Below are 24,633 nucleotides of genomic sequence, written 5' to 3'. Positions count from 1 at the left end.
CACACACACACACACACACACACACACACACACACACACACACACACACCTACAGACACCAAGTTACTTTTGCACAATACTCAGCATTTTGCTTTCTTCCATTGCACTGTCTTGTGTCTGTATCATCCTGCTCTGTCTAGTGTTGCACTGTCTTGTCTTGTTTATTTTTGTTTACATTGCACTTTACGTAGTTCTGTGTTTGTCCGTTATATGTGAGCAGCAGGGTCTCGGAGGAATGCAGTGTCATTTCACTCTGTACTGTACAAGTGTACATGGCTGAAATGACAATAAAAGCCACTTGACTTGACTTGAAGACAGCTGGGAGAGACTGCGACCAACGAAACCAAGTTTTATAAGCACTTTAAAAAATGCTTAATAGATGAATAACGTATCAAATTATACTGATAAAGAGAGGTGCCATACATACCCGGGCTAAATTTTCACGTGTTAATGATCCTGGCACTTTCACAACAGTGAAATGTGTGTCTAAAAAAGTGAAATTTTTCATGTTAACTGACAAAGCTGAACTTCACTAATGTGAGGTATCCCATTACATCAATGCAGACTCTTTTAACGTGTTTTTCCATTATGAAGAAATTGTGGTTTGGTCATAAATTCACCCACAGGAAGCAAGTGAAACTAACGTGTGAGGCAAGATGAAGTCCTGCTCCCTCTCTCAGCTTTTCTCGGCTGCTAAAAATGCAGCTCTAAAACTAAGGCATTCATAGATAACTGTTTACATAATTGTGTAATAGCATTCAGTAATCACACAGCACAGAACCACACAGAAATAAAAATGTTAAATCTTTGACTACATAAATAAAAAAAACTATAAAAATAAACACTGATTCTCCAACATTTGGATAACAGAGCACAACTGGAAACACAACTGTTATGTGAGAGCTGTAAGTTCATTTGTCCTTCTTTTTTGATTTTCTGATGCATGTGTTTTTATAGATAATGAACTCCAGCCCAGCAAAGTAACAGAGGTGTAAGCATGCCATATAAGACTTGACAGTTATTTGCAGAATCAATGCTGCATGTATCACAAGTGAAGCCTCAAGCAATAAGGCGAAGCGAGAAGATCCCCACAGTTGCTCTGGCAATCTGATCGTAATAGTTATTACTGAAATACAGCTGGGTTCACTGCAACACACCAAATGCAGCCAAATGCTACAAAACTTTTAGCATTTCCTCACAATTTGCCCAACAACACCATCTGATTTGTTCATGTTTGTTACCTTTTTGTAATTAAGCAGACGTTTTTTTATATGATAGCAGCAAAACAACTCAGTAAATATTTATGTAGCTTATGCTGCAAGTGTTTGTATTTTACATTCTGTCACTCATAATGTCATTTAGATAAACATAAAATTGTGTTTTACAAACTGATGCACAGAATGACTGTTTTGTCCATGTGTTTTGGCTTTTAGAAAAGCACATGACAAATCACATCTATGGGTCCTGTAACAGTGAGAAACTGGGAGACAATTGGAAAAATATCTTGGAGCAATTTTGTTATTGATATACTTTAGGGTTATTGATATCCATCCACACAGAGACAGACAACCATTTGCACTCAGATTCACACCAATGGGCAATTTAGAGTTACCAGTTAACCTATCCCCACTAACTGCATATGTTTGGACTATGGGAGGAAGCTCGAGTACCTGGAGAGAATCCACGCAAACGTGGGGAGAGCATGCAAACCCGACAAAGAAAGACCCCAGCTTGATGGTGGAATTGATCTTCTCAGGACCTTCTTGATGTGAGGCAACAGTGCTAACCACAGTGCCACCATACTGCCCATAATGGACATCCAGCTGCCCTAGGGTGCACTGACAGAGGCGAGGCTGCCAGACACTGGCGCCATCCTTATCTTTTGTTGCTGCAACAGGTAGTGCTCTTTCTAACTCACATGACACAGTCAGTGGGATGATATCACTCCACTCTGAGAAGAAATAGTCCCTTCTGCCCCGGCAGCTGTATCCTCCACTGTCAGACTCAGTAGCTCTGATGATTCTGTATTCATTGGATGTTGGAGGTGTGTTTAACTTGGCTGCTCTCTATTCATGCAAGTTAACAACATACATAACTGCAACAAAATGTAAAAACTGAAGGCAAATTTCACATTTAATTTACTAATTAATCAGTAAATTAAATTTCAAATTCACCAAATCACATAATTTGGCTTTGTGGTGAGCAATATTTCCCTAGTGTAGAATGATCCTCCCTTGAGTAGTGCTGATGAATGCAGTCTTAACCTTGAGTCCCCCTCTCACTCCCCAATGTGATTAAAAATTAAAAATTTATGCAAAGATCACATTTTAGCAGTAGTAGTAACGTTAAATGAAAATTTTCTGGAGCACACTATTACACATGCATTTTGTTAATGATGACCACATTTTTTTTATTCGTCAAATCAAGTAAGGTTTATTTGTATAGCACATCACCACATGTGATATTTATATATATTCTTTATGTGGTACTAAAAAGGCACAGAAATTAACAGTGACACATTTATTGACAGTTTGGCAGGTTTGAACAGAATATGTTATAAACAATTTCCAAACAGGAGGGGGACTTTACAAAAGAGGGGAGACTCAGAGAAAGACCTCTCACCTTTAGATTTTAAGTGGAAGTGTGGACAAGACTGAAGGACAAGCAGAATTCAAGTGGAAAAGTGCAAAAGTATTAAAAAAAAAATGAAAGAAGCAGCTTTAACACCAATCCAGACAACTGTAAGGGCTACAGATGCAAAATATGTTCAATTACAGAGAAAATCTTCCTGGACCCTCTCCCAGCTGTCACAGGGAAAAAGGTGGGATACACCCTGAACATTTTGGCTAACACAGTCAGATGACTTTGGACATTCACAGACACAGTTAACCTAACATGCATGTCTTTGGACTGTAGGAGGAAGCGGAGTACTCTGAGAGAACCCACACAGGCACACATAAAATGCAAGCTGCACACAGAAAGGTCCAACTAGGTCGATTCAAACTCAGGAAATTCTTGCTGTAAAGCTGAAGCTTCTTTCTATGAACTTGGATGAAAATATATATACAGATGATGTAGACTTAATATGTGCCTATATTACCAAGAGCTGTTTTCCTGTAGTCTGACTTCAGAATAGATAGCGCCATCCGCTGCTGCCTGTGATGGTCTACCTGTAAATGGAGAAACCAATTAAGGTCCAGATTATGTGTGTTAGATGTTACATAAATTACAAAAACAATCAAGTTTAACTAACATGAACAGAAAACTGAAATTGAATTGAATGCTAGTTTAAAATACCTGCATTGTTCTGGGTTTCACCTTTGTTTTTGTGCATTACCAGGGCATACAGCAGATTATCATCTAAAAGATGACAGAAAACAGACAGTTTAATGATATTTCAGAAACTGAAATGCTGCAAAAGTGGAATCTAATTTTAAAAATATGTCCGTACATTTAAAAAAGGTACATCATAAAGGTTTTTTGTCAGTATCTTTTAAAAACTTTTGAAGATTTGGGTTAGTTAATCAAAACTGACCATGGACTTCAGAGTAGAGCGCTTCAAGCTGACATGCATTCTGGCTAACCTCAGAATCTGCAGAATCAACATGGGTTTGTTTGCACTGTGTTCTGTAAAATGTAGTAAAATAATTGAAAGAAAATAATGTTAAAAATATTGAAAAAAAAAGTGAATAGAAATAATTGATGACTAATAAACATGTATGCTCTTTAAGATGATTACTCAATAATTTTTATAAGGAAAATATATTATTTTGCATTAGAAACTGAAGGCAGAATCAGATTTTAATCAATTGAAAAGGCCTCACCCTTTGACTTTCAGATAAATCACGAGTAGGATAGCAATCAGTAAAATCCCACAAACAAATCCAATAATCATCTGCGCAGTAAATGAAGACTTTAAAGGCCTGGATACCGCTACAATAAAAAACAAATACATTTTATTTTTAAGTTTTATGTTCAGTTGTTTTCACAAAGTATGAATACTCACTACTATTAGTACATTAATGTGATTTAAAATGATCCATATTCACATAAAAACACCAAAAGTGTTGTTGCAGGGAGTATTTGCAAAAAGAAGGGCTGAAGAAGAGTTTTAAACAAACTTACCCTTTACTGACATCCAGCTCTGTGGTGACTGTTTTTCTGAATATTGACACTTGTAAAAGCCTTCATCTGATTTTGACACTGCAGGGATATTCAGCCTCCCTCTGGTGTCATTGCTGATGAGGTTATTATTTCGAAAGAAAAGCACAGAGGATTTTAAAGTTTTGTTCCTCAGTTTGCAGTGGAGCGTAACAGCTTCTCCCTCAGTAACTGGGTGGACGGGGCTCACAAGTATTATATTGCTTTCTGTAAAACAGCCAGACAATGTCACATCAGAATATGTACTAGAGGACGGCCCTGGTTACAAAAGACTTGTAGAAAATTCAGAGCATTGTCTGACAGATGTTAAAAGACCTCAGTTGCCTCACAAAATAGAGAGAGCTCTGGTCCATCCTGTAGAGTGGAGTTGTGCTTTTAACCCAGTCCAGTTTATTGTCAGTGTGTACTCCGAGGTATTTATTGTTCTCCACACTGTCTACACTGTCGACCCCCTGCATAAAACAGGGTTTACTGGTTTCCTGGTCCTCCTAAAGTCCACAGTCACTTCCTTGGTTTGTGTCACATTGAGCTGCAGATTATTCTGCTCCCACCACGAGACAAAGAGTGAACCACAGCCTGATACTCTGTCTCATCATCCCCACCGATGAATTCACCCTTCACAGAGTTATCAGAAATCATCTGAAGATGGCAGGTCTCAGTGCAGTGGCTGAAGTCTGTGGTGTAAAGGTACCAGGACACAAGAGAAGCATCCATCTGCATTGCTGTCAGCTTATCACCCAGGAGGGCTGGCCTGATGGTATTGAATGCACTGTAAAAGTCAAAAAGTGTGACCCTCACAGTGCTTGCTGGCTGGTCCAGATCGGCATAAACACAATTGAGAAGTTAGATGATGACATCTGCTGATGTTCGAAGTGGAGCTACTAAGATAAGTGAAGAGGTTCCTAATGTGGCCTGACTATAGATCGGAGCTGGTCGATGATGGAGGCACAGGCCTTGATGAGGCAGGGACTCGCCCCATCTGTCCAGTAGACTTCCCCAAGTGGAGTCTTACTATTTGTCTCTGAACCTGGTTGTGAGTGAAAGTGAAAGGTGGGGGAGAGGTGTCTGTTCTTTCATACTAGATTATGGTGCAGTGAGGAGACGGGAGAGAGTTGCACGGCTGTGGGTTGCAGGCTGACTACAGCTAAGTGAGTAGAAGGGTGAGCATTAACTGCAGTGTTGAATCTGTTGACGATTTGACACTGCTGAATGTAACTGACAAGACAGAGGAAGTAAATTGAACATCACGTCACATGAAAAGAGGGACTGTCAGAGCAGAACAGGAAGTGGCTAACAGAGACCATAACAATGTACTAATATTGCAAAGAAATAAAAAAACAACAACACTTAAACACAAGAAACCAAATACTACAGAAAACTTAAAATACTGTGTTGGAGACACAGGACCATGACAGGAACAGGAGACTACTAAAATAAAACAGGAAGTGACTAAACAAAGAAGCACCTAAGACAGGAATCTAAAGAGCTTGGAAAGGTTTTGGGTTAACCTCGGCCGATTGACAGGGACAGAGATTTAATAACAGATTTAATACAGGGAGGCAAGGAGAATTGAAACCAATGAAATTTGCAAAAGTCTAAAGACAAAATTGAGCAGATATCCATAAAGAACCAAACCTGAAATAAATAAAATTCAAAACTCAAAGACTCAGAACAATTAAACATAAAAGGTAAATACAAAAATTCAAAACTCAGGCAGAAAGATTGGGGCCTGTGGTAATGTAAGGTAACAGAAAGGTCTGATGACTTACTGGAGGCATGTTTTCACATTAATGACAAATTGAATAAAAAATAATAAGATAAAGGTGAGGAATGAGTATGTTGCATTTTTATATTTACAGAAACATAACTCTAACACTTTCAAAAGTATAATCTTATTGACTGAAAGGATGCTTACTGTGACACAATGTGGGCAGAACCTGCAGAGTCATACAGGAAAACAAACAAACAAACAAACAAAAAAGAAAAAAAAAGAAAAAAAGGATGTAAAAATACTTACTTTGCACCGTGTTGTTGACAGCATTGCTGAAGCCACCCAGTTTAGACTCACACCAGTACACGGCTGGTTTGGTTGTAGCATTTTTGATCGTGCAGGTGGATCCACTCATTGTTCCCCAGGCAGAACAGTTTGCAAGGTAGCCTGCTTCACTCAGCCTCATCACTCTCCACTCAGAAGGTTTCCCCTCACAGCGCAGTGAGACAGACTCTTCAGAGAAGTGCTGCACTCTGTCAGGAGTCACTTTGACAGTTGCAGTTGCTGAACTAGAATCTTAGAAACATGTAATGTGGGATCAAAACAGCCACTGAGATATTATGAAATTAGGAATCTAAGTGTTTCTTGAAGTAACTGTATTAACAGAAGCTGTATTGTTATGCATCATGGCAATGATATTACATTCACACTTACCTGCAGACCAAACAAATACAGGTTTGCTGTCCGAAGTGAAATGCTCTGGCTGTTGTCTTCCAGCTCTACATGCATATCCTGCCGTCTGTTTCTGTCCATGAACAATGTAGGAATTTTGTGCAGTTCCATTTTTACCACCTGGTAGCAGCTCAAAGTAGTAGCCCTTGCTTGAATTTTTGAAAAAAGCCTGATACCAGTAGAACCTCCATTCTGCAGAGTGATTTCTAACACTGCAGTGTAGAGTCACTGATGCCCCAGGACTCAGCCATGATGAAGACACACTGAGATTAGGTTTGGGTTTATCTTTCAGAAGGAACACATGCATGTCCACGTAAGTAAAGCAAACAATACTCAGCAGTTCTTCAAGATATTTTTGTCATTTTCTTACACAATCTTTAGTAACTATGTTAGTTTTGTGTTCCTTGTCCGTAATACATTGTCAAAGAAACTGCTCAAGTAGCAAAGATGAGTAATCACAGCACGCATAAGTAGTGTTTGTGTTAAAGAAATAAGATTTTGCAGAATTACTGCCTAAACTGGCAGTAATTCTGCAAATAAAATATGGTTGATGGTATTTATGTGATATATATCTATCTGAAGTGATGCAACAGAAACAAAAGAAAAAGCATTCAATCACCTTCAGTTTGTCCGCAAGACAGAAGTGTGTTCAGCACTGAAATAGAAGTTAATACTTATAAAACTTAAAATTAACCTTGCATTTAAAACTTCCTGGTGGTTTACTGATGACAGTATTGTGTGTAATTAACAATGTCACTACTAAGTTAAGTTAGACCTGTGCCAGCTACCCTGCATTAACTAAAAGGTGATCAAAGTGAAGTGGATAAAAATACCATACTGTCTGCGCTCTTAAAGAAACTAATATAAAAATAGACATTGCATAATGTAAATATTCTGTATACTTACAAACCAACCCAGATGCACAGAAGAAAGCATGTCCCATCCTGACATTCAACACTGAAAATGGTGAAAATGTCTCTGTACTTGTGAGAAATGTTTCCACTTTGATGCTCTGATGCATATGAACAAGATAAAAAGAGAAGTGTGGGTGAAAGGAAGCTATATCTCTTATCAGCGTGAGCACACTTGCTTTCTGCGGAGTCCTTTTCTCAGGCCACACCATCTCTCCTCCCTTTCCTGTTTTAAATAAAGCTCTCACAACTGCAGTTACTTCAGTTTTGAACATGTCCCCTGTCAACACAATAATGATAAATAGTAACTCATGAATAGTGACTTGACAGCTGCATGAGGGTTTACATTTTATTTCATGTGTCATTTTTGGCTTGGTAATTATTGTGGCTGTTATTAGAATAAGTCATGAGAATAACTTTAAAGGGTTAAACTAATGTTTTCTGCAATTAAACTAATGACATTTTCAGGACATTGTCTGTGTAGAGAAAACATGTTAGAGCAAAATGAATAATATACCGTATTTATGAAATACATTTCTACATAATATATGTAGGAATATGTTTGAAACAGTAGTTTTGATTGCTATTTTTAGTCCCTATTTAGGATTACAAAAGATGCAATTTGTACTAAGCTGTTACTGTGATACTGCAGGGTTTAGCAGACAGGTTGCAGTCAAACACTGACTGATAGGTCTTGGAACCATTTCTACCAAAGGTTAACATAGATTCAATAAATTATAAATGACATAATATCACCCTCTAGTGCCTATCTGCTGTAAACACAGTCCATCATTGTACTGTGCTTTGTGTTATAAGATTGACGTAGGAAATATGGGACAAAGAGCTAGAGCTGTATAGTCGAGTAGAGTGAGTGATTTATTTATGTTTTAGGTTTATATTTCGGAGATTTCTTCCTATTAAAAAGGAGTTTTTCTGGAGGGGGTGGTCTGACTTTTTTTTGTTCCTGTATTATTATTTTTGTGATTTTGATGCTTTAAAAGTAAAACTGAATTGAATTGCGTGTAAAGTTAAATATTTCATTGTTTACATTTTTTACAATTTTGATGATTACAGCTTACAGCCTAAAAAAATACATCTAACAATTACAGACATATAAACTCAAGTCAAGTGGCTTTATTGTCATGTCAACCATATACAGTGGTTCAGTACACAGTGAAACGAGACAGCATTCCTCCAAGACCTTGGTGCTACATAAAACAGTAAATCAATACAGGACTACATAAAGTGCACACTACATTGGATCAATACCAAAATGTTGTTGCCCATCGTTAATGCAAGATGCATAGCAAAGCATGTAGAAAGCAACAAAAAATGACTCAAGAAATCATGCTACATCCTGGCTTGTCCAAGTCAGAAGGCTTTAAACAAAAATCCAGACAGAGAGCAATGGAGAGGTGTGACTGCAGAAAGGAGGGCACTTTCATAACCAAGCTCACTCAGAACAGGGGTACCTCAAGCCCAGGTGTTCCAACATTATATGCAGAGATGAAAGGATAAAGCTGTTCAGTTGGTCTCAAAATTGCGAAAAAAAAAAAAAAAAAAAAAAGTTGCTTGGTTGATTTTTGACCAACCCAGATTGCCAAAATTTTGAGATTTTGAGTCTTTGTCTGAAAATAGTATTTTCCCATTTTCAGTGAAGATCGGAAGAAAAATGGTGCATGAGCAAATTATTAGGTCCAATATAGAGGAAAATTTTTATAGCGGAGAATTTACTCTGATTGGATTTTCTAAACACTCGTTTTTCAAAATAATAGAACCCCAGTACTAAATGTCTATTAACTTTAAGCTGTCTCTGTGATTTGATATTCATATTGTATACATGGTCATTTAGTTGAAAGTTACAAAAGATAAATCCTTTACATTTTTACAATTATATTGTAGAGCTATATCATGATAGAACAAAAACACTGCTCAGGCCAAAATAAAAAAAAGATAAAAACCCAAACTATAACTGCATACAATTTCCATGAAGAAATGCATTTATTCACACATTTAAATCCATACAGTATTATATCAGTCCTCTTTTAGGTAATGTTCAAAAACTTTCAATACATGCATTTATAGTATTTCTTTGTACCCATAGAGGAACCTATCTTATGTTACACTGCAAAAGCTAACTTTAAATCATGTTTTATTATTAAATGAATACAGATAATATGAACACTAAATGAAAACACCTTGTCTGTACCATATATTATATATATTGTATACTGTATATTATAATGATGATGACTATCACTAAAAAAAACTGTACAAAATACTGAACAAGCTACAGACATTTCTGTATAAGAAGCTTGAGGTTGGTTTTACTGCTACAATTCGGTTCAATGACCTGTAAAACAGCCACAAAAAGGACATAGGGATTATCATTTAGTAACAATATTATGAGCTAAAGAGTACAAATAAATCACTAAATATAACAGTCATGTTAGCTTAATTACAGAGGGCACTTCCTAATTTAACTTCAGAATAAACTGCTTCATCAGCTGATGCATGACTCGAGTTTACTGTGACTGGAGAGAATATTATTTAAAAGGCTTAGCTGTAAACTCATAATAAAAAGTAAGTCTTTAACTCACAGGTCAATTAAGTTAGTTCTCAATTGTATCTGAGACAAATACAGAGTATGACATATTAGTGATACAAACTAAAATGTATTCAAGTAAAAAAATAAGTAAAGCAGATTTTCATGTTATTTATTCCAGTCAAATTTTAAGATCATCACTGGAGAGGATGGCAGGCTTTACTTACGCTGGTTGTTCTTGGATGCTCTTTTATTGTGACGGTTGACCTGGGCATACGTTGGACTGTCTTCTAAAAAATAAATGAGATCTCAGGATGCATTTATGCCGCAGAAAACAATGATATACAGCTGCTGAACTTGTGGACAGCCTTAGAAGTTGACATAAATCGTATGAATTTCATAATATTCTTTACTATTATTATTATTATTACACAAAGCTGTGTGTTTGTTTGTTTGTTTTAACCCCCCTGTGTGGCACCATTCCAGGAAGCATATTCATCAAACTCTGACTTTAAAAACAAACAATAAGTTGATTAACTCTGAAATTGGCAACTCTGTGTCTTCTGTTCCAGAACAGCTGATCAGAGTTAGTTCAGTCAAATCTGAATATGTTCACCCGATGCATGAGCAGAGAAAAAAGCAATCATCAGTGGATCCCCAATACTGCAATTCAACATGCCAATGGGTAAAAAAATATGGAACGCCAGGACTGCCATAATGAATTAATTAAATACACCATTAAATAATTAATTAAATGTGGCAATAATTAATTAAAATTGGAATTAATTAATTAAATAAATAGTTATGACACATGTAATTAATTAATTATTGACACATTTAATTAATTATTTATGTAGTTCACGTTTTAATTAATTATTGACACATTTAATTAATTAATTATTGACACATTTAATTAATTATTTATGTATTTCACGTTTTAATTAATTATTGACACATTTAATTAATTAATTATTGACATATTTAATTAATTATTTATGTATTTCACATGTTAATTAATTATTGACACATTTAATTAATTATTGACACATTTAATTAATTATTTAATGATATATTTATTTATTTCATTTTGGCAGTCTTGGCGCCTGGCTCTCATCATGAAATAATTTTATCTGTCAGCCTCACCCATCAAACTCAGGGGGCGGGGTTAACGCTGATCGAGTCAAAACCATTGCTTTGGCCTGGTGGCCATTGTTTCTAGCACACAACAACCGGCATGTGGAAGCTAACAGAACTGAGCTTTGAAAAACCCTGTTTGTGTGTCACCAAATACCGTTTTAATATTTTTTAGCCGAGAATGTAGTGGTTTAATCTTCATGTGTCTGGTCGGTTTGTCAAGATACAGCCTCTTTGCAAAAGTGTTTCGATGATTTCGGAGATGTCGTCCCAGTCTCACGGCAAAGCGTGGGATAGACCCGCTCGCCTCGCAAGCAATCCCACCGACAAAGCGCAGGCCCCGGTACACAGCTGTAGTAACCCCCGCTGACTTCTTTTACTGAGGTTATATTTATCGGTGTTTTATTTCCTGATGTTCTTATGTGTCCTACGTGTTTCAGTCGCCAATTCTGAATTATAACTAACATTAAAAACATGTTTAAGGAGGAGAGAGAGCAAATAAATCTGTTTAACATCTGATCTTTGGGTTTTTGTTCAGTAATCAGCGTGACCTGTGTATAAACGCATAAAAGAGATAACGTTGGTGTTTCCGTCATGTAGTAACTGCTGGCTTTAACTGTACAAAGGTCGTTCGACACTATGAAACACATACAGACTTCATGATGTTCGGCTAATATTTTTATTGTGAATATTAATCATGCTGACCTCGCTCTGTACACCACGCAGCGAGGTCAGCATATCCACGATATCCTCAGCTCCATGAGTTAACACAGAGTTTCCCAGCTGACTATCTAACTGCCAACTATTCCAGAGACGTGAAAATATACAGCATAAAGAAAAGTGTAAGAGACTCAGCAGCAGATTAGAATAACAGTTATACATTTAATAAATCACCAAATGAATCCAAGAAACGAGCAAACCTGTTCCGACAATTTGAATTTGTATTCCCTCAGCTGCAGACTCGCTGCTGTTTAAATGTTTGAAAAGGAAGATTAGATATAAACAAACGTCAAACATAGACTCAGTCTGCCTTCACATTTGATATGAGGCCAGCACGTATAGTGGCCTCAGCAGGCTATTACTGAAATACACGTGCTATATCATAAACTATGATATAAACAGGGAGGTCCTATTAACATGTTTAGTTTTAAAGGACACCTTCCTGCCTTTAGTCTCATTCATGAGCAGTATTCGTTTTCTTCTAACATCCAGAAGTCTGCACAATGTGTTTCATAGTTTGTAACAAGCCTTTGACAGGTAAACATAACATGACCGAAAAAGCAAAAAAAAAAAAAAAAAAAAAAAGAGAGAGAGAGAGAGAAAGAGAGAGTGTTGACATAAGAAGAGAAAATGCTCTCAATTATGGAGACAGACAAATGGTTCATTTATGTTTGATGTGTGTTTATTCCTCCCTAAATATCGTAGGTGAAGTTCGCCATGCACGTCAGATTTTCCTGCGCATTTTTATACGTCTGCCAACAGAGAGAGAAAAAAAATCACATTCTAACAGACAGCTGGTGCTTAGAATACAGTTGAATAACTATTAAAAAACAGATGATATTTAGATGATAGTTCAGTCTAACACATGTGCCACTGAACCATTAAACGTCTGTGAAACTATGCAGTTATGAAACGTAACTTTAACCTCAGCCAAACCGATTTGCTCAGTTGTAAATAAAACAGCGAAGTAAACGTGACCCGACAGACAGAACCTGAGTGAATGAAGTCCAGCGTTTAACCACTGAGAGCTAAAACTCAGCTGAGGTTTGAAAGCTGTGTGCCGGTGATTGGACATCAGCCGCTGATCAAGCTGTTCGCCTATAAAGTGCTCTGTAAGGAAACAAGCTCCAGCAGCTCTGCGCTCGGGGAAAATACTATATTTACTTATCTTGTGCAGAAAAATGCGCTGACATTGCGTTATATCGAGCACCGGCTGCCCAGTTAAACTGTGACTATCACCAGGTAACTAGGCGTGTTTCTTGAATTAGCAGCAGGTGTTAAACAGCTGACAGATGAGGAGGAGGATGCATGCAGGTAAACTGAGGGTCTGCTGAGCTGATCGCTGGTTTCGTGAGAAAAATGTCAGCTCGTTCTTTATGTTACAGAAGCACAGAGACACAAGACCAGGCGGAAAGAGACGATCGTTCGGTGAAAATGAGAATCTGCGAATGCAACATGTGGAACACGGAGAGTGGAATATGTAAACAAACCGGTTAATGTACCCCCTCGGTGCGCTCTGCATGCTAACTGTTAGCAGAGCTAGTGAAATCTCTGAAAACATCTGAGCACTTTTGCAAGCATGTTCTATGTTGACAACCTGACCAGACATACGTCGCGACATTCGCGGCTAAAACACCATTAAAAGTGTAGCTGGTGACAGAAAAACGGGGTATTTTAAAACTACACCACCACCATTGCTGCCTGTGATTTGATCTGCATTCTGGGATAACTGGCTGCCCCAAGTCTACACAAGCAATCGATTATCTAGGATCGACCTGTTTTGACTTACTTTGCACGGCAACCAATCAAATGTTAGAGAAGCTGCATGGGCAGCGTTAACCCCGCCCCCTGAGTTTGATGGGTGAGGCTGACAGATAAAATTATTTCATGACGAGAGCCAGGCGCCAGGACTGCCAAAATGAAATAAATAAATATATCATTAAATAATTAATTAAATGTGTCAATAATTAATTAAATGTGTCAATAATTAATTAAAATGTGAAATACATAAATAATTAATTAAATGTGTCAATAATTAATTAATTAAATGTGTCAATAATTAATTAAAATGTGAAATACATAAATAATTAATTAAATGTGTCAATAATTAATTAATTACATGTGTCATAACTATTTATTTAATTAATTAATTCCAATTTTAATTAATTATTGACACATTTAATTAATTATTTAATGGTGTATTTAATTAATTCATTATGGCAGTCCTGGCGTTCCATAAAAAAATAGCAGACCATTCATTTTAATACAGAGGACCAAGAAATAAGATATGACAAGAGATTGACATTCACAATATGAATGTCAATCTTTAAAAACAGAAAAGAAGACAACAGTATATATATTTTTTTCTTAAGCCTATCCTGTCTGGCAGCGTTTGCAATCAATGTCATATCCTCAACAGTTGACCTGTCCTAAGTGGCTCAGTGCAGGGAGTGAGCACTGCTGTAAATAAGTCATTTTGGATTAATCTTGCACTACGGATCGGGAGGAGAGCACTGCACAAGAGTCGGGAATTTTGCCACGGAAGAAATCGCACTGTTTGTTCTAACACTGTAAATAAATTCACTGCCGCAACCAGGAAAGTCCTCCATTTGGGTCCAGTTCCTAACTAAATGTGATAAACTGTTGTTCCAAACACATTTTGGTTTTTCAAGATCAGCTCTATAAATTTGCTATGGGCGCTTCCTTTTCAGGGTTTATCTGTTTATTTTGTCACTTTTATCCATGTTATTTCAATTATTACATTGTATATGGTACACAATATGACAATGTCTAAGACAGGACAGCCGGGCAGGGGAGGGGGACCTAATAAAAGGAAAGAGTACAAATAGAATTGCACAATGTATCACCGACTGCCACACCGGTAAGAAAAATGAACATACAGCACCTGGAACACAAAAATTCAAAAAATGCACCTATACTTGGTACTAACTAAATGAATGTGGAAGCAGTCATGTAAGTACACAAAATAGCAAACTAATTCAAGTCTAGGATTTCAGTTCTTGTTAAAACATAAACTTCTGCAAATTAATTCACTTGTCAATGCATCTTTATGAATGAGGAAATGAATGTGTCAGTCAGCTGGTTCAAGTCTAGAAGGAGAGGAGGAGTCAGAGAAACTCAGAGTTTATAGAAGAAAACCTGCCAGTGAGCAGGTTAGGTTTACAGAGACTGTCACCCCAGAAACCGACTAAGAATTGAAGTTAACACTCTTTCTGGAACAGAAAACCCCAGTTTCACTCATTACAACTCAGAGCTGTTAGCTAACCCTGCTTCCTAGAACAGGACAGTACAGACACTAGATAATGCAGAAGATGGACTATAAGACAATCTATGGGTGCACCAACTCTTTGTGTAAGGTACAGATAGAAGAGAAACTACCAAACAAATCTCTTTGAGACTCAGAAGGAACTGATGCATACAGTTGGCCAAAAATTGAAAGGAAAAAAAAAACCCTAAACAAAAAAACAACACACATCCACAACACAAAAAGGATCAGGCAATTGACAAAGGCAAACAAACATCAATATCATAGCTTTTGTTAGTGATTTAAACTGTGAGTACATACAAACAAAAAAGTAAAATAGATTCACAATTTTAGAATTCACAATCATTAATTATGACAGTAAATTATTAATATAAACTAAAATGCATACACAAATAAGAAAAAAGACTTCATTTTTAATCAGAAATTATTATTTTTATGATAATTATCAAGTTCAACACTGGAGATTATAGCAGGCTTTACTTACCCTGGTTTTCCTTAGCTTTTGCTTTATTGTGACAGTTGATCTCGGCATATGTTGGAATGTCTTCTATAATAAGAAAGGAGATTTGAGAATATATTTCTATCAGTGGCTCACTGGCTTACTAAGAATTTTGATTCCCTTGTAGTTGGAGCACACCCTCTGGCCCCCTTTCTTAGAAAGGGGAACCACCAACAGTGAGTGTCCCAGTTCAGAGGCAATGCCCCTGATGTCCATGCAATGTTGCAAAGGAATGTCAACGAAGACAGCCCTACAACACTGATGTTCCTCAAGGAACTCAAGGTGAATCTCATCCATCTCAGGGAACCTGCCACCAAGGACCTGTTTAACTACTGACTCCGCCTCCAGTGATGGGTGAGTAATCCCCCTCGCCCCAGACTCAGCACATGATGATTTAATCTTTTTTTTTTCTTTTTTCTTTTGGGCCTTTAAATAAAGAGTTTTGTTTTGTTTGGGATTTTCCCCAGTTTACACAAATGTGTACATATGGGGTCAAAAGTATACATACACTCTTACAAATAATTTGGTAAGAGGTCCTTCAGCAAGTTGCACCTTGATCAAGTGCTTTGGGTCACAATAAGCAAGCTTCTGGATTAATTTTTGAGATCAAGCTTTTGGGAAAGCCATTCCAGAAGTTTACTTTTAGCCTGCTTTATCGATTAAAAAAATATCTTTGATCTGTGGTTGTTATCATTGTCCTGTTGAAACACTCAGTTGTGCCCAAGTTTAAACCCTCTAGCTACTGAGTAAGGGTGACGTTTAAGAATTTAGAGGTAGTCCTCCTTTCATTATTCTAACCACTTCCAGACCTTGGCAAGGTGGTGAGAAATTTGAATAACTTGTACTTACATACAGTTGTTTAGGACTGTCCCATTGGAAAGTTCATTCCAGAAGCTCAAAGTTCTGACATTAGCCCAATTGAAAATATGTTGACTACACTTAACTGTGTCAAAAGAAATTAATAAAAGCTGAGAACTACCATGATACTCATGCCCTTGATGAGTGTATGTAAACTTTTGACCACAGCTATATGTGTATGTGTATATATACATGTATGTATGTTTATATGTATGTGATTAAATGTGAATGCACTTCTATAACTTATAGATTTTTATATAGACTTATATATTTATTACCGAGACTGCTTTCTAATCTGACTTCGGAGTAAAGTTCCTCATTAGATGCTGCAGGACTTGATTTTTCTGTGAATGGAGAGAAGATCATTTAAAGCACTGATCTGCAGTGTTATGATTACCAATTATAATGTACTTGAAAGGAAGACAATTGATATCTCTACTAAGGAAAAGAAAGAAGGAGTATGATAGCATCAACTGATTTACAAATCTTGATGTAAACTGTGACTACAGACATAAAAATGCATAAAAAGATTTATATTTTCAAGAAAAGATAAGCATATTGAAAAATATTCAGTGGGACTGATGACAGATGTTGCCAGTTATTTCCTTTCTTTACTTTTTTGGGTGGTGTGTGACCTCAACATAAATCAGACTCATATTAAAAAAAAAAAAAAGTCAGATTTTTTTCATCCAAAATGTGATACAGAGCTGTTGAATTAATAGACAGATTCAGAGGTGGACTAAAACTATTTTTAAGACACTGAAAAGAAAATCAGCTTTTTGTCACTGACACCGCAGCTAATGCATGCTTATTGATTTTATATATAAGATAAAACAATGTAACAAAAGATTTCTTTGTTGTAAAAATAATTCTCAGCAATAAATATTATACCATTGTGAATCCTGTTTATTTCTCCTTTAATGGTGTCACATTTGTAAGGAAAATGTATTTGTGAGTTGAGCAGCAGCAGAGCTGGGGTGGCGGTAGCTCAGGTGGTGGAGCGGGTCACCTACTCACCGGAAGGTTGGTGGTTTGATCCCAGGCTCCTTTAGTCTACATGCCAAATATCCTTGGGCAAGATATTAACCCCATTTTGCCCTCCGATGCATCCATCGGAGTGTGAATGCGAGTGAATGTTTGATAGAAACACTAAAAACCTTAGATAACGCGCTTGTATGATTGGGTTAGAATGCAGCTTAGAATGCACGAGTTGTATAAAGTGCTTTGAGTGCTCAGTGAGAGTAGAAAAGTGCTACATAAGAACCAGTCCATTTACCATTTAGTTGAGTATGTGGCCTGCGTCCAAGAAAAAAATCCATGCCAAATGTTCTCTGCCAGTGTAATGGTAAATGGACTGACTCTTATATAGCGCTTTTCTACTCTCCAGGAGTAAGCACTCTTTACAACATGCCACATCACCCAATCACACCCATTCTCACAAGCACTTTCTCTAAACTCAGTGCTTCCTACATTCATTCACACATTCATACTCCGATGAATGCATCGGAGAGCAAAGGATAGGTACTAGTTGCACATTCTAATCTTGATATCTCTCTTCATTGAAATGACCGCCAATGATGAAAAGACTTGTTTTTCCATTGAGGGAGAGGTTGCTCCCAAACCGTCATACTAGCTCTACCCTGTCAGTCCAGCATATAGCATAGTGCTCTTAGTGTCTTCTCAACACTTTGACTCTATAATCCATAAGTAGAATCTTGACTCATTGCTGAACACAACTTTCCTCCATATGTTCAGGTTCTAGTGCACAAGTTGCTGACACCAGTATAAGTGGGCCTGATTGTGAAGAACAATTATGGCAGGGCCTCCTGGCAGCTCCATGAGACTGGAGATTTGGTCTGTGAAATTTATTTTGGGTACAATGAGCTATCAGTTATATCATTTTGCAAACCTTAACTGCAAATCTGTAGATGTTTCCTGAGTGCTGACAGGGTGAGGAAACGGTCTTCTTGTGGTGTGATCTTTTTGGGAAGACATCCTCCATTACAAGGATCTTCCTCTTCAATTTGGAGATGGTACCAGGGCCAAATCTGAATAACACTGGAACATTTTGTGGAACTCCAGCTTGAAGTTGACCTATTGCATGGGCAATATCAGTCAAATGTGACATGCTTGGTGCAGATACCAACTGACAGCTGTAGCAGTCTATCCTCACAGGCGCTACTAATCAGGCCCCACTCAGTCACCGGACTGCCAGCCCCTGTAGTAGTTTTTCATGGGCACAACCAGCATACTCAGCTTTATTGCTCAAATGCAATTTCCTTACAAATGTGGTACCATTTAAGGGACCATTTAACAGACTTAATTGCCAAGAAGCCTTTTACAACAAAAAATAATCAACCACATAAAAACGTCCTCTTTTTTTCTCATATATATATATATATATATATATATATATATATATATATATATATACATATATATATATATATATACTGAGGGGATTGAACTACCAGAAGGCAACATTGCAGACATAGAGGACAGTTACAAATACCTGGGGATCCCGCAGGCAAATGGGAACCATGAAGAGGCCGCTAGAAAGGCTGCAACCACCAACTACCTGCAGAGGGTCAGGCAAGTCCTGAGGAGTCAGCTGAATGGTAAGAACAAGATCCGGGCCATCAACACGTACGCCCTGCCCGTGATCAGGTACCCTGCTGGGGTAATAGGCTGGCCAAAGGAGGAGATAGAAGCCACTGACATAAAGACAAGAAAGCTCCTTACCATGCATGGAGGGTTTCACCCCAAGTCCAGCACCCTGAGGCTGTACGCTAAGCGGAAGGAAGGGGGCTGGGTGCTGAGTGTCAGCACCACAGTCCAGGATGAGACAACGAACATCCAAGAATACATTGGGAAGATGGCCCCAACTGACCGAGTGCTCAGTGAATACCTCAGGCAGCAGAAACCCAAGAAAGAGGAGGGAGACGAGGAACCATCATGGAAGGACAGGCCCCTGCACGGTATGTACCACCGGCAGATAGAGGAGGTGGCTGATATCCAGAAATCCTACCAGTGGCTGGACAAAGCTGGACTGAAAGACAGCACAGAGGCACTAATCATGGCAGCACAAGAACAAGCTCTGAGTACAAGATCCATAGAGGCTGGGGTCTATCACACCAGGCAAGACCCCAGGTGCAGGCTGTGTAAAGATGCCCCAGAGACAATCCAGCACATAACAGCAGGGTGCAAGATGCTAGCAGGCAAGGCATACATGGAACGCCATAACCAAGTGGCCGGCATAGTGTACAGGAACATCTGTGCCGAGTATAACCTGGAAGTCCCGAGGTCAAAATGGGAGATGCCCCCAAGGGTGGTGGAGAATGACCGAGCTAAGATCCTGTGGGACTTCCAGATACAGACGGACAAAATGGTGGTGGCTAACCAACCGGACATAGTGGTGGTAGAAAAAAAAGAAGAAGACGGCCGTAGTGATCGATGTAGCGGTTCCGAATGACAGCAATATCAGGAAGAAGGAACACGAGAAGCTGGAGAAATACCAAGGGCTCAGAGAAGAGCTCGAGAGGATGTGGAGGGTGAAGGTAACGGTGGTCCCCGTGGTAATCGGAGCACTAGGTGCGGTGACTCCCAAGCTAGGCGAGTGGCTCCAGCAGATCCCGGGAATAACATCGGAGATCTCTGTCCAGAAGAGCGCAGTCCTGGGAACAGCTAAGATACTGCGCAGGACCCTCAAGCTCCCAGGCCTCTGGTAGAGGACCCGAGCTTGAAGGATAAACCGCCCGCAGGGGCGTGCTGGGTGTTTTATATATATATATGCACCCCTAATAAATATATATATATATATATATATATATATATATATGTATATGTATGTATATATATATATATATATATATATATTTATTTATTAGGGGTGCAACGTCGTATGACCCTGAAGGTAAGCGCGTCATGGACTAAAGTAAAACAGTATGTCTGATGTGCCACGCAATGCTCAATTACATTGGTGGGAACTAGTGTGATAGCGCAGTTAGCTCGTTAACGTGTTGGCCGTCCAGCCCCACGCACGGGGCGATCCGCGGTAGCTCGTTAACGGAGATTTGCCGTGTTGTGGCATTAACGTCATTTCAGATTAACGCTGACAGCACTAGTGGGAACACAACGAATATGACTGCACATTTACGGCGACAGCATGCTAGTGCAAAGACAAGTGAAAGCAGACAAAAACAACAAGCACGCATGCTACAAACTTTACCCGAGTCATTTAGACAGCCGTTAGCACATGATTCTCCTCATGGGGACCGGATGTGTTTAATATGCTGCTGAGAATATAGCCCAGAAGAAGCGTATAGTATAGCTGTTATTTTGGAAAGAGCCATTTCTCTGTAATAAACTCTCTTTTCCAAAGATGAGTGATTCCTCAATCAGATATATATATATATTTTTTTATTACTTTGTTGTTTCAGCAACATTAAATTTAAAAACTGTACTTTTGAGTTAAAATATATATTTATAATTTTAATAAATGACAAATTAAAAAGGCATGAACAATTTTTTTTCGTATCGAAAAAATATCGAACCGTGACACCAAAGTATCGAACCGAACTGAATTTTGTATATCGTTGCACCCCTAATATATATATATATATATATATATATATATATATATATATATATATATATATATATATATATCATACAGTATGTATGAGTTCATGTACAACCTGCAAACAACCAGCAAAATAAAAAATCCAATAAATTTTATTCTAGGAATATGAATAGAGAGTGAAAACATAGGAAAAAGCTATTTATCTGTCATGCATATATCTAAGAAACAAATGGAAAGCAACTATAAATCACAAATTGGTTGAAAAATACTGTATATAAAGCAGGCAAATGTAATAATATCCAAAATATCCAAATGATCTTCGATGTGTGCAAGATTCAACTCTGGTAATATTTATTAATCCTATGAAAGTAGCCAAGCTTGGTAACTGCTAAGCTGACCTGAAACTGCATGCAATGCAAACAATGAGACTGTTATGACTTTACCTTCAACTCCCACCTTCACCTCTGAGTAAATAGTATGCTCCTGTGATTTATGACGCTTCCCTGTTTAGATAATCATATGAAAAACTTTAATAATTTGAACTTTCTCAATTATGAAAAATTATATATTCATGTTCAATGTTTTTTTTACATACTCACTCTTTTTTCCAACATGTTTAAGCTGAATTACAGAGTATGTAACATCGTGTATTTCACCTGCACCTGTAATGCAAATATATCACATGGAATTAGTTTCCTTAAATTAGAGAAACAAAAATAAAAATACTAACAACAAGAAGATAGCTTTATTTGTAACTACTTTATATATTAAATCATCTCCAGTTTTTTTCCCACATGGGTTACTGATTCATTGTTATGCCTTTTGGTCAAAAGTCAGTAGTTAGTGCATAGTCTGATTAAGTTACATAAGCAAGGTGATAAATAAGTTCAAAGTTAAGAAATATTATAAGTGATTCATGTTAAAAACAGTTAAAATGTCTGGGTTCGAAATTTGCTCAGAGTGAGTCATCGTTATCACAAGTGATCTTTGTGGAGCGAGGGAGCGCTCTGATCATTAACCTATCTTTGACGTATTTTCTCCGTTAATGCTGTGAAAAGTGCTTCGGCAGTATTAAAAGAGTGAACGAGTTCATGTACACGCTAAGAGTGCCCTACACGCTTGTACCTTGGAAAACGTTCGTCTTTGTGAGTATTAATGTGTTCAGAAACAACCTTTATATGTGTTTACCTGGAGTGAACTGCGATGCTAATGTAACGCACGTGTTAAGCTAGGCTAATCTTTAAGTTTGTCATTAAGATGTGTATTAGCTAGCAATTTATTTTCACTTTCTGTATATTTCAGTTACAAATAAGAAATAGCAAGGAGAAGCCTTGAGAGAGGATAAGGTTTTAAAGGATCTTCATGAAAAGCAAGAAAAGCAAGCCTTGTGTGGAAGATCTAGTCTATTTTGTTCGCTAGCTGTCTAGCTTCACATGATCACATGTCGTGAGGGCAGCATAGTCATAATGGTGTTATAGTATGTGTAATTAATATACAACAATAACCTTTGTAGATTCTTTCAATCAAGTAATAAAGGATACAATCAGGTATAAAAAAAAATCTGGTTTATTGTCATTTTACTTTAGTTCAACTGAAAAAAGTTTCATTCTCACAGCTTTTGATTTTTAAATATATATTTTAAATAACATTCTTTTGAAAACAGGTGACCAAAAACTGAAGCAAAGAATTAGAGTTAAGGGTAAATGAAACTTAAAGAAGAACTGACCATGGTCAAGACAGTTGTGTTTGTGAATTTCACTCTGGTTGACTACATGATTGGTGGTGGTCATTGGACTGTATGGCATAATAAAAACATAACAATTACATGCAAAAAGTCTGATGAACGCATGCATTGCAGGTTAATAAATATATTTACTACAATAAAAAAAATACCAACCTGATGAAGCCTGAATCTGTAAAAAAAGACAATTGTTTCGCTGTTAATGTAAATAAAATTCCCTGTTATAAATGTCGCAGTTATCTTTACATTTAAATTTTGAAGTTTGAATCAAGGAAAAGGTCTCACCCTTTTTTTTTCTAAAGTGATAAAACGAGAGCAGGACAATAATAAAGACAGAGATTCCACAAGCCAATCCAACAATCAACCACACAGGCAAAGAAGAGCTTTCAGGACATAACACACCTACTGCAAATTCAAAGAAATAATAACAACAATAGAAATAAAATAATAATAATTATTAGAAAAAACATTTAAAATGGTAAGATAATTGCAAAAGTAGAATCAAATGACTTCAAACTTCAAAACAGCCAACATTCTTTATGGAGAGCACATCACTTTATTCTTTATGATGACTGTACTTAATGATAATCATGCTAGTTCTCAAATATCAAAATGGTTTACAAAAAAACTCCATCAAATGTTTTGATCCTGCTCACCTTTAACTGACATCCAGCTCTGTGCTGACTCTCTTCCTGAGTACTGACACTTGTAGAAACCTTCATCAGACTTTGACACTGCAGAGATCTTCAGCTCCCCTCGGGGATCATTTTCAATAAGTTTGTCATTGTGATAGAAAAACACATTGGAAAGTATTTTTTGTGTTCTCAAACTGCAGCTCAGACTAACAGAAGCTCCCTCAGTCACAGGATGAACAGGACTCACCAGGATTGGACCATTACCATCATCTGTGAAACAATCACACACAATTGTTTCAGTCACATCAGCTGGTGCACACTTTTAGAAAAGAAAAGAAAAAAGAAAGAAGACATAATATAGGAAGAGATAAGAATAGATTGCACAAATGCTACAAATGGCTTTTAAAATCAATCTCTGATTTCCAATCCTGAATATTTAAAAACTATTTTCTGTTTTGTTGCTTACAAATAACCGCACAAACCAGTACAAATTAATTGGGTTCGATTATAATAGTAGTTTTTAATAGTTAAAATAGTTGCGAGTATGTTAACCCTTTGAGGTCCACACCAAGAAAAAAGCAATGGAAAAAAAAAATTCTCTTTGCATTTCTTATTGACTTGGGTGAGTAATAACCACAATCAATATTTTTTTTTCAATAGACCCTGTAGTTTTTAAAATATTGATCTCTACTAAATGGTTGAGATGTCACTTAATGGTTAACGTATGAAATGTCATGCAAATACAAGTACAGTAGATAATACAGTTGTAAAGAAAAATCAAATAAAGGGCCAAATTATAATTCAATTAATAACAAAAACTATCCAGGGCATTGGATACTAGGGCTGGGCCATATTATACTGTTCACGGTAATACCGGTATAATGTTAGGCAACGATAGGAAAATGAAATATCGCGATAGAATGAGTAAAACGCGCATGTGCAGTGCCTTTGTTTTCATACGCACATGGCCGATTGTTGAGTGAAACAGATGAACCAGAATTGGTTTGTAAAAATGGTGCAACTTCAGTGATGTGGAACGGGTTTGGTGTTTGTCCGTCAGATACACGACAAAGCACATTTTTTTGCAGAACATGCAAGCGGCCGTCATTATTGTCGTA

The 24,633-nt window shown here is 37.3% G+C and overlaps 2 protein-coding genes across 4 annotated transcripts in view; both read right to left on the bottom strand.

The window, feature by feature from the left end:
• Positions 1 to 2,245: 2,245 nt before the first annotated feature.
• On the bottom strand, positions 2,246 to 7,749 carry LOC309703347 (uncharacterized protein). 2 transcript variants are annotated; one of them, XM_082528126.1, is made up of 10 exons: positions 7,511 to 7,749; positions 7,224 to 7,259; positions 6,587 to 6,889; positions 6,179 to 6,448; positions 4,126 to 4,368; positions 3,825 to 3,933; positions 3,536 to 3,627; positions 3,298 to 3,360; positions 3,101 to 3,170; positions 2,247 to 3,046 (listed from the first exon to the last, which is right to left on the bottom strand). In XM_082528126.1, exons 1-10 carry the CDS (start codon positions 7,725 to 7,727, stop codon positions 3,040 to 3,042), a joined length of 1,410 nt encoding a protein of 469 aa, XP_082384252.1. In that variant the 5' UTR covers positions 7,728 to 7,749; the 3' UTR covers positions 2,247 to 3,039. The 2 variants fall into 2 exon arrangements, with proteins under 2 accessions (XP_082384253.1, XP_082384252.1); XM_082528127.1 differs by lacking the exon at positions 7,224 to 7,259 and having other exon boundaries at positions 2,246 to 3,046.
• Positions 7,750 to 8,634: 885 nt separating this feature from the next.
• LOC309702777 (Fc receptor-like protein 5) overlaps positions 8,635 to 24,633 on the bottom strand; it is a 56,256-nt gene continuing 40,257 nt past the window's right edge. Inside the window, exons 12-21 of one of the 2 annotated variants that reach the window (XM_082527399.1) lie at positions 23,537 to 23,785; positions 23,166 to 23,285; positions 23,037 to 23,052; positions 22,866 to 22,933; positions 21,739 to 21,801; positions 21,583 to 21,642; positions 16,836 to 16,901; positions 15,685 to 15,747; positions 10,288 to 10,350; positions 8,635 to 9,868 (exon numbers count right to left, since the gene is read on the bottom strand). In XM_082527399.1, coding sequence (XP_082383525.1) covers positions 9,861 to 9,868; positions 10,288 to 10,350; positions 15,685 to 15,747; positions 16,836 to 16,901; positions 21,583 to 21,642; positions 21,739 to 21,801; positions 22,866 to 22,933; positions 23,037 to 23,052; positions 23,166 to 23,285; positions 23,537 to 23,785 — 776 coding nt within the window. In that variant the 3' untranslated portion in view covers positions 8,635 to 9,860. The remainder of the gene's footprint in view (positions 9,869 to 10,287; positions 10,351 to 15,684; positions 15,748 to 16,835; positions 16,902 to 21,582; positions 21,643 to 21,738; positions 21,802 to 22,865; positions 22,934 to 23,036; positions 23,053 to 23,165; positions 23,286 to 23,536; positions 23,786 to 24,633) is intronic. The other variant, XM_082527398.1, reaches the window with a different exon arrangement.

The sequence above is a fragment of the Aulonocara stuartgranti genome (genome assembly GCF_965226115.1).
Source record: "Aulonocara stuartgranti genome assembly, chromosome: 3".
In the NCBI taxonomy this organism is placed as follows: domain Eukaryota; kingdom Metazoa; phylum Chordata; class Actinopteri; order Cichliformes; family Cichlidae; genus Aulonocara; species Aulonocara stuartgranti.
This window is presented reverse-complemented; position numbering and strand designations above follow the sequence as displayed.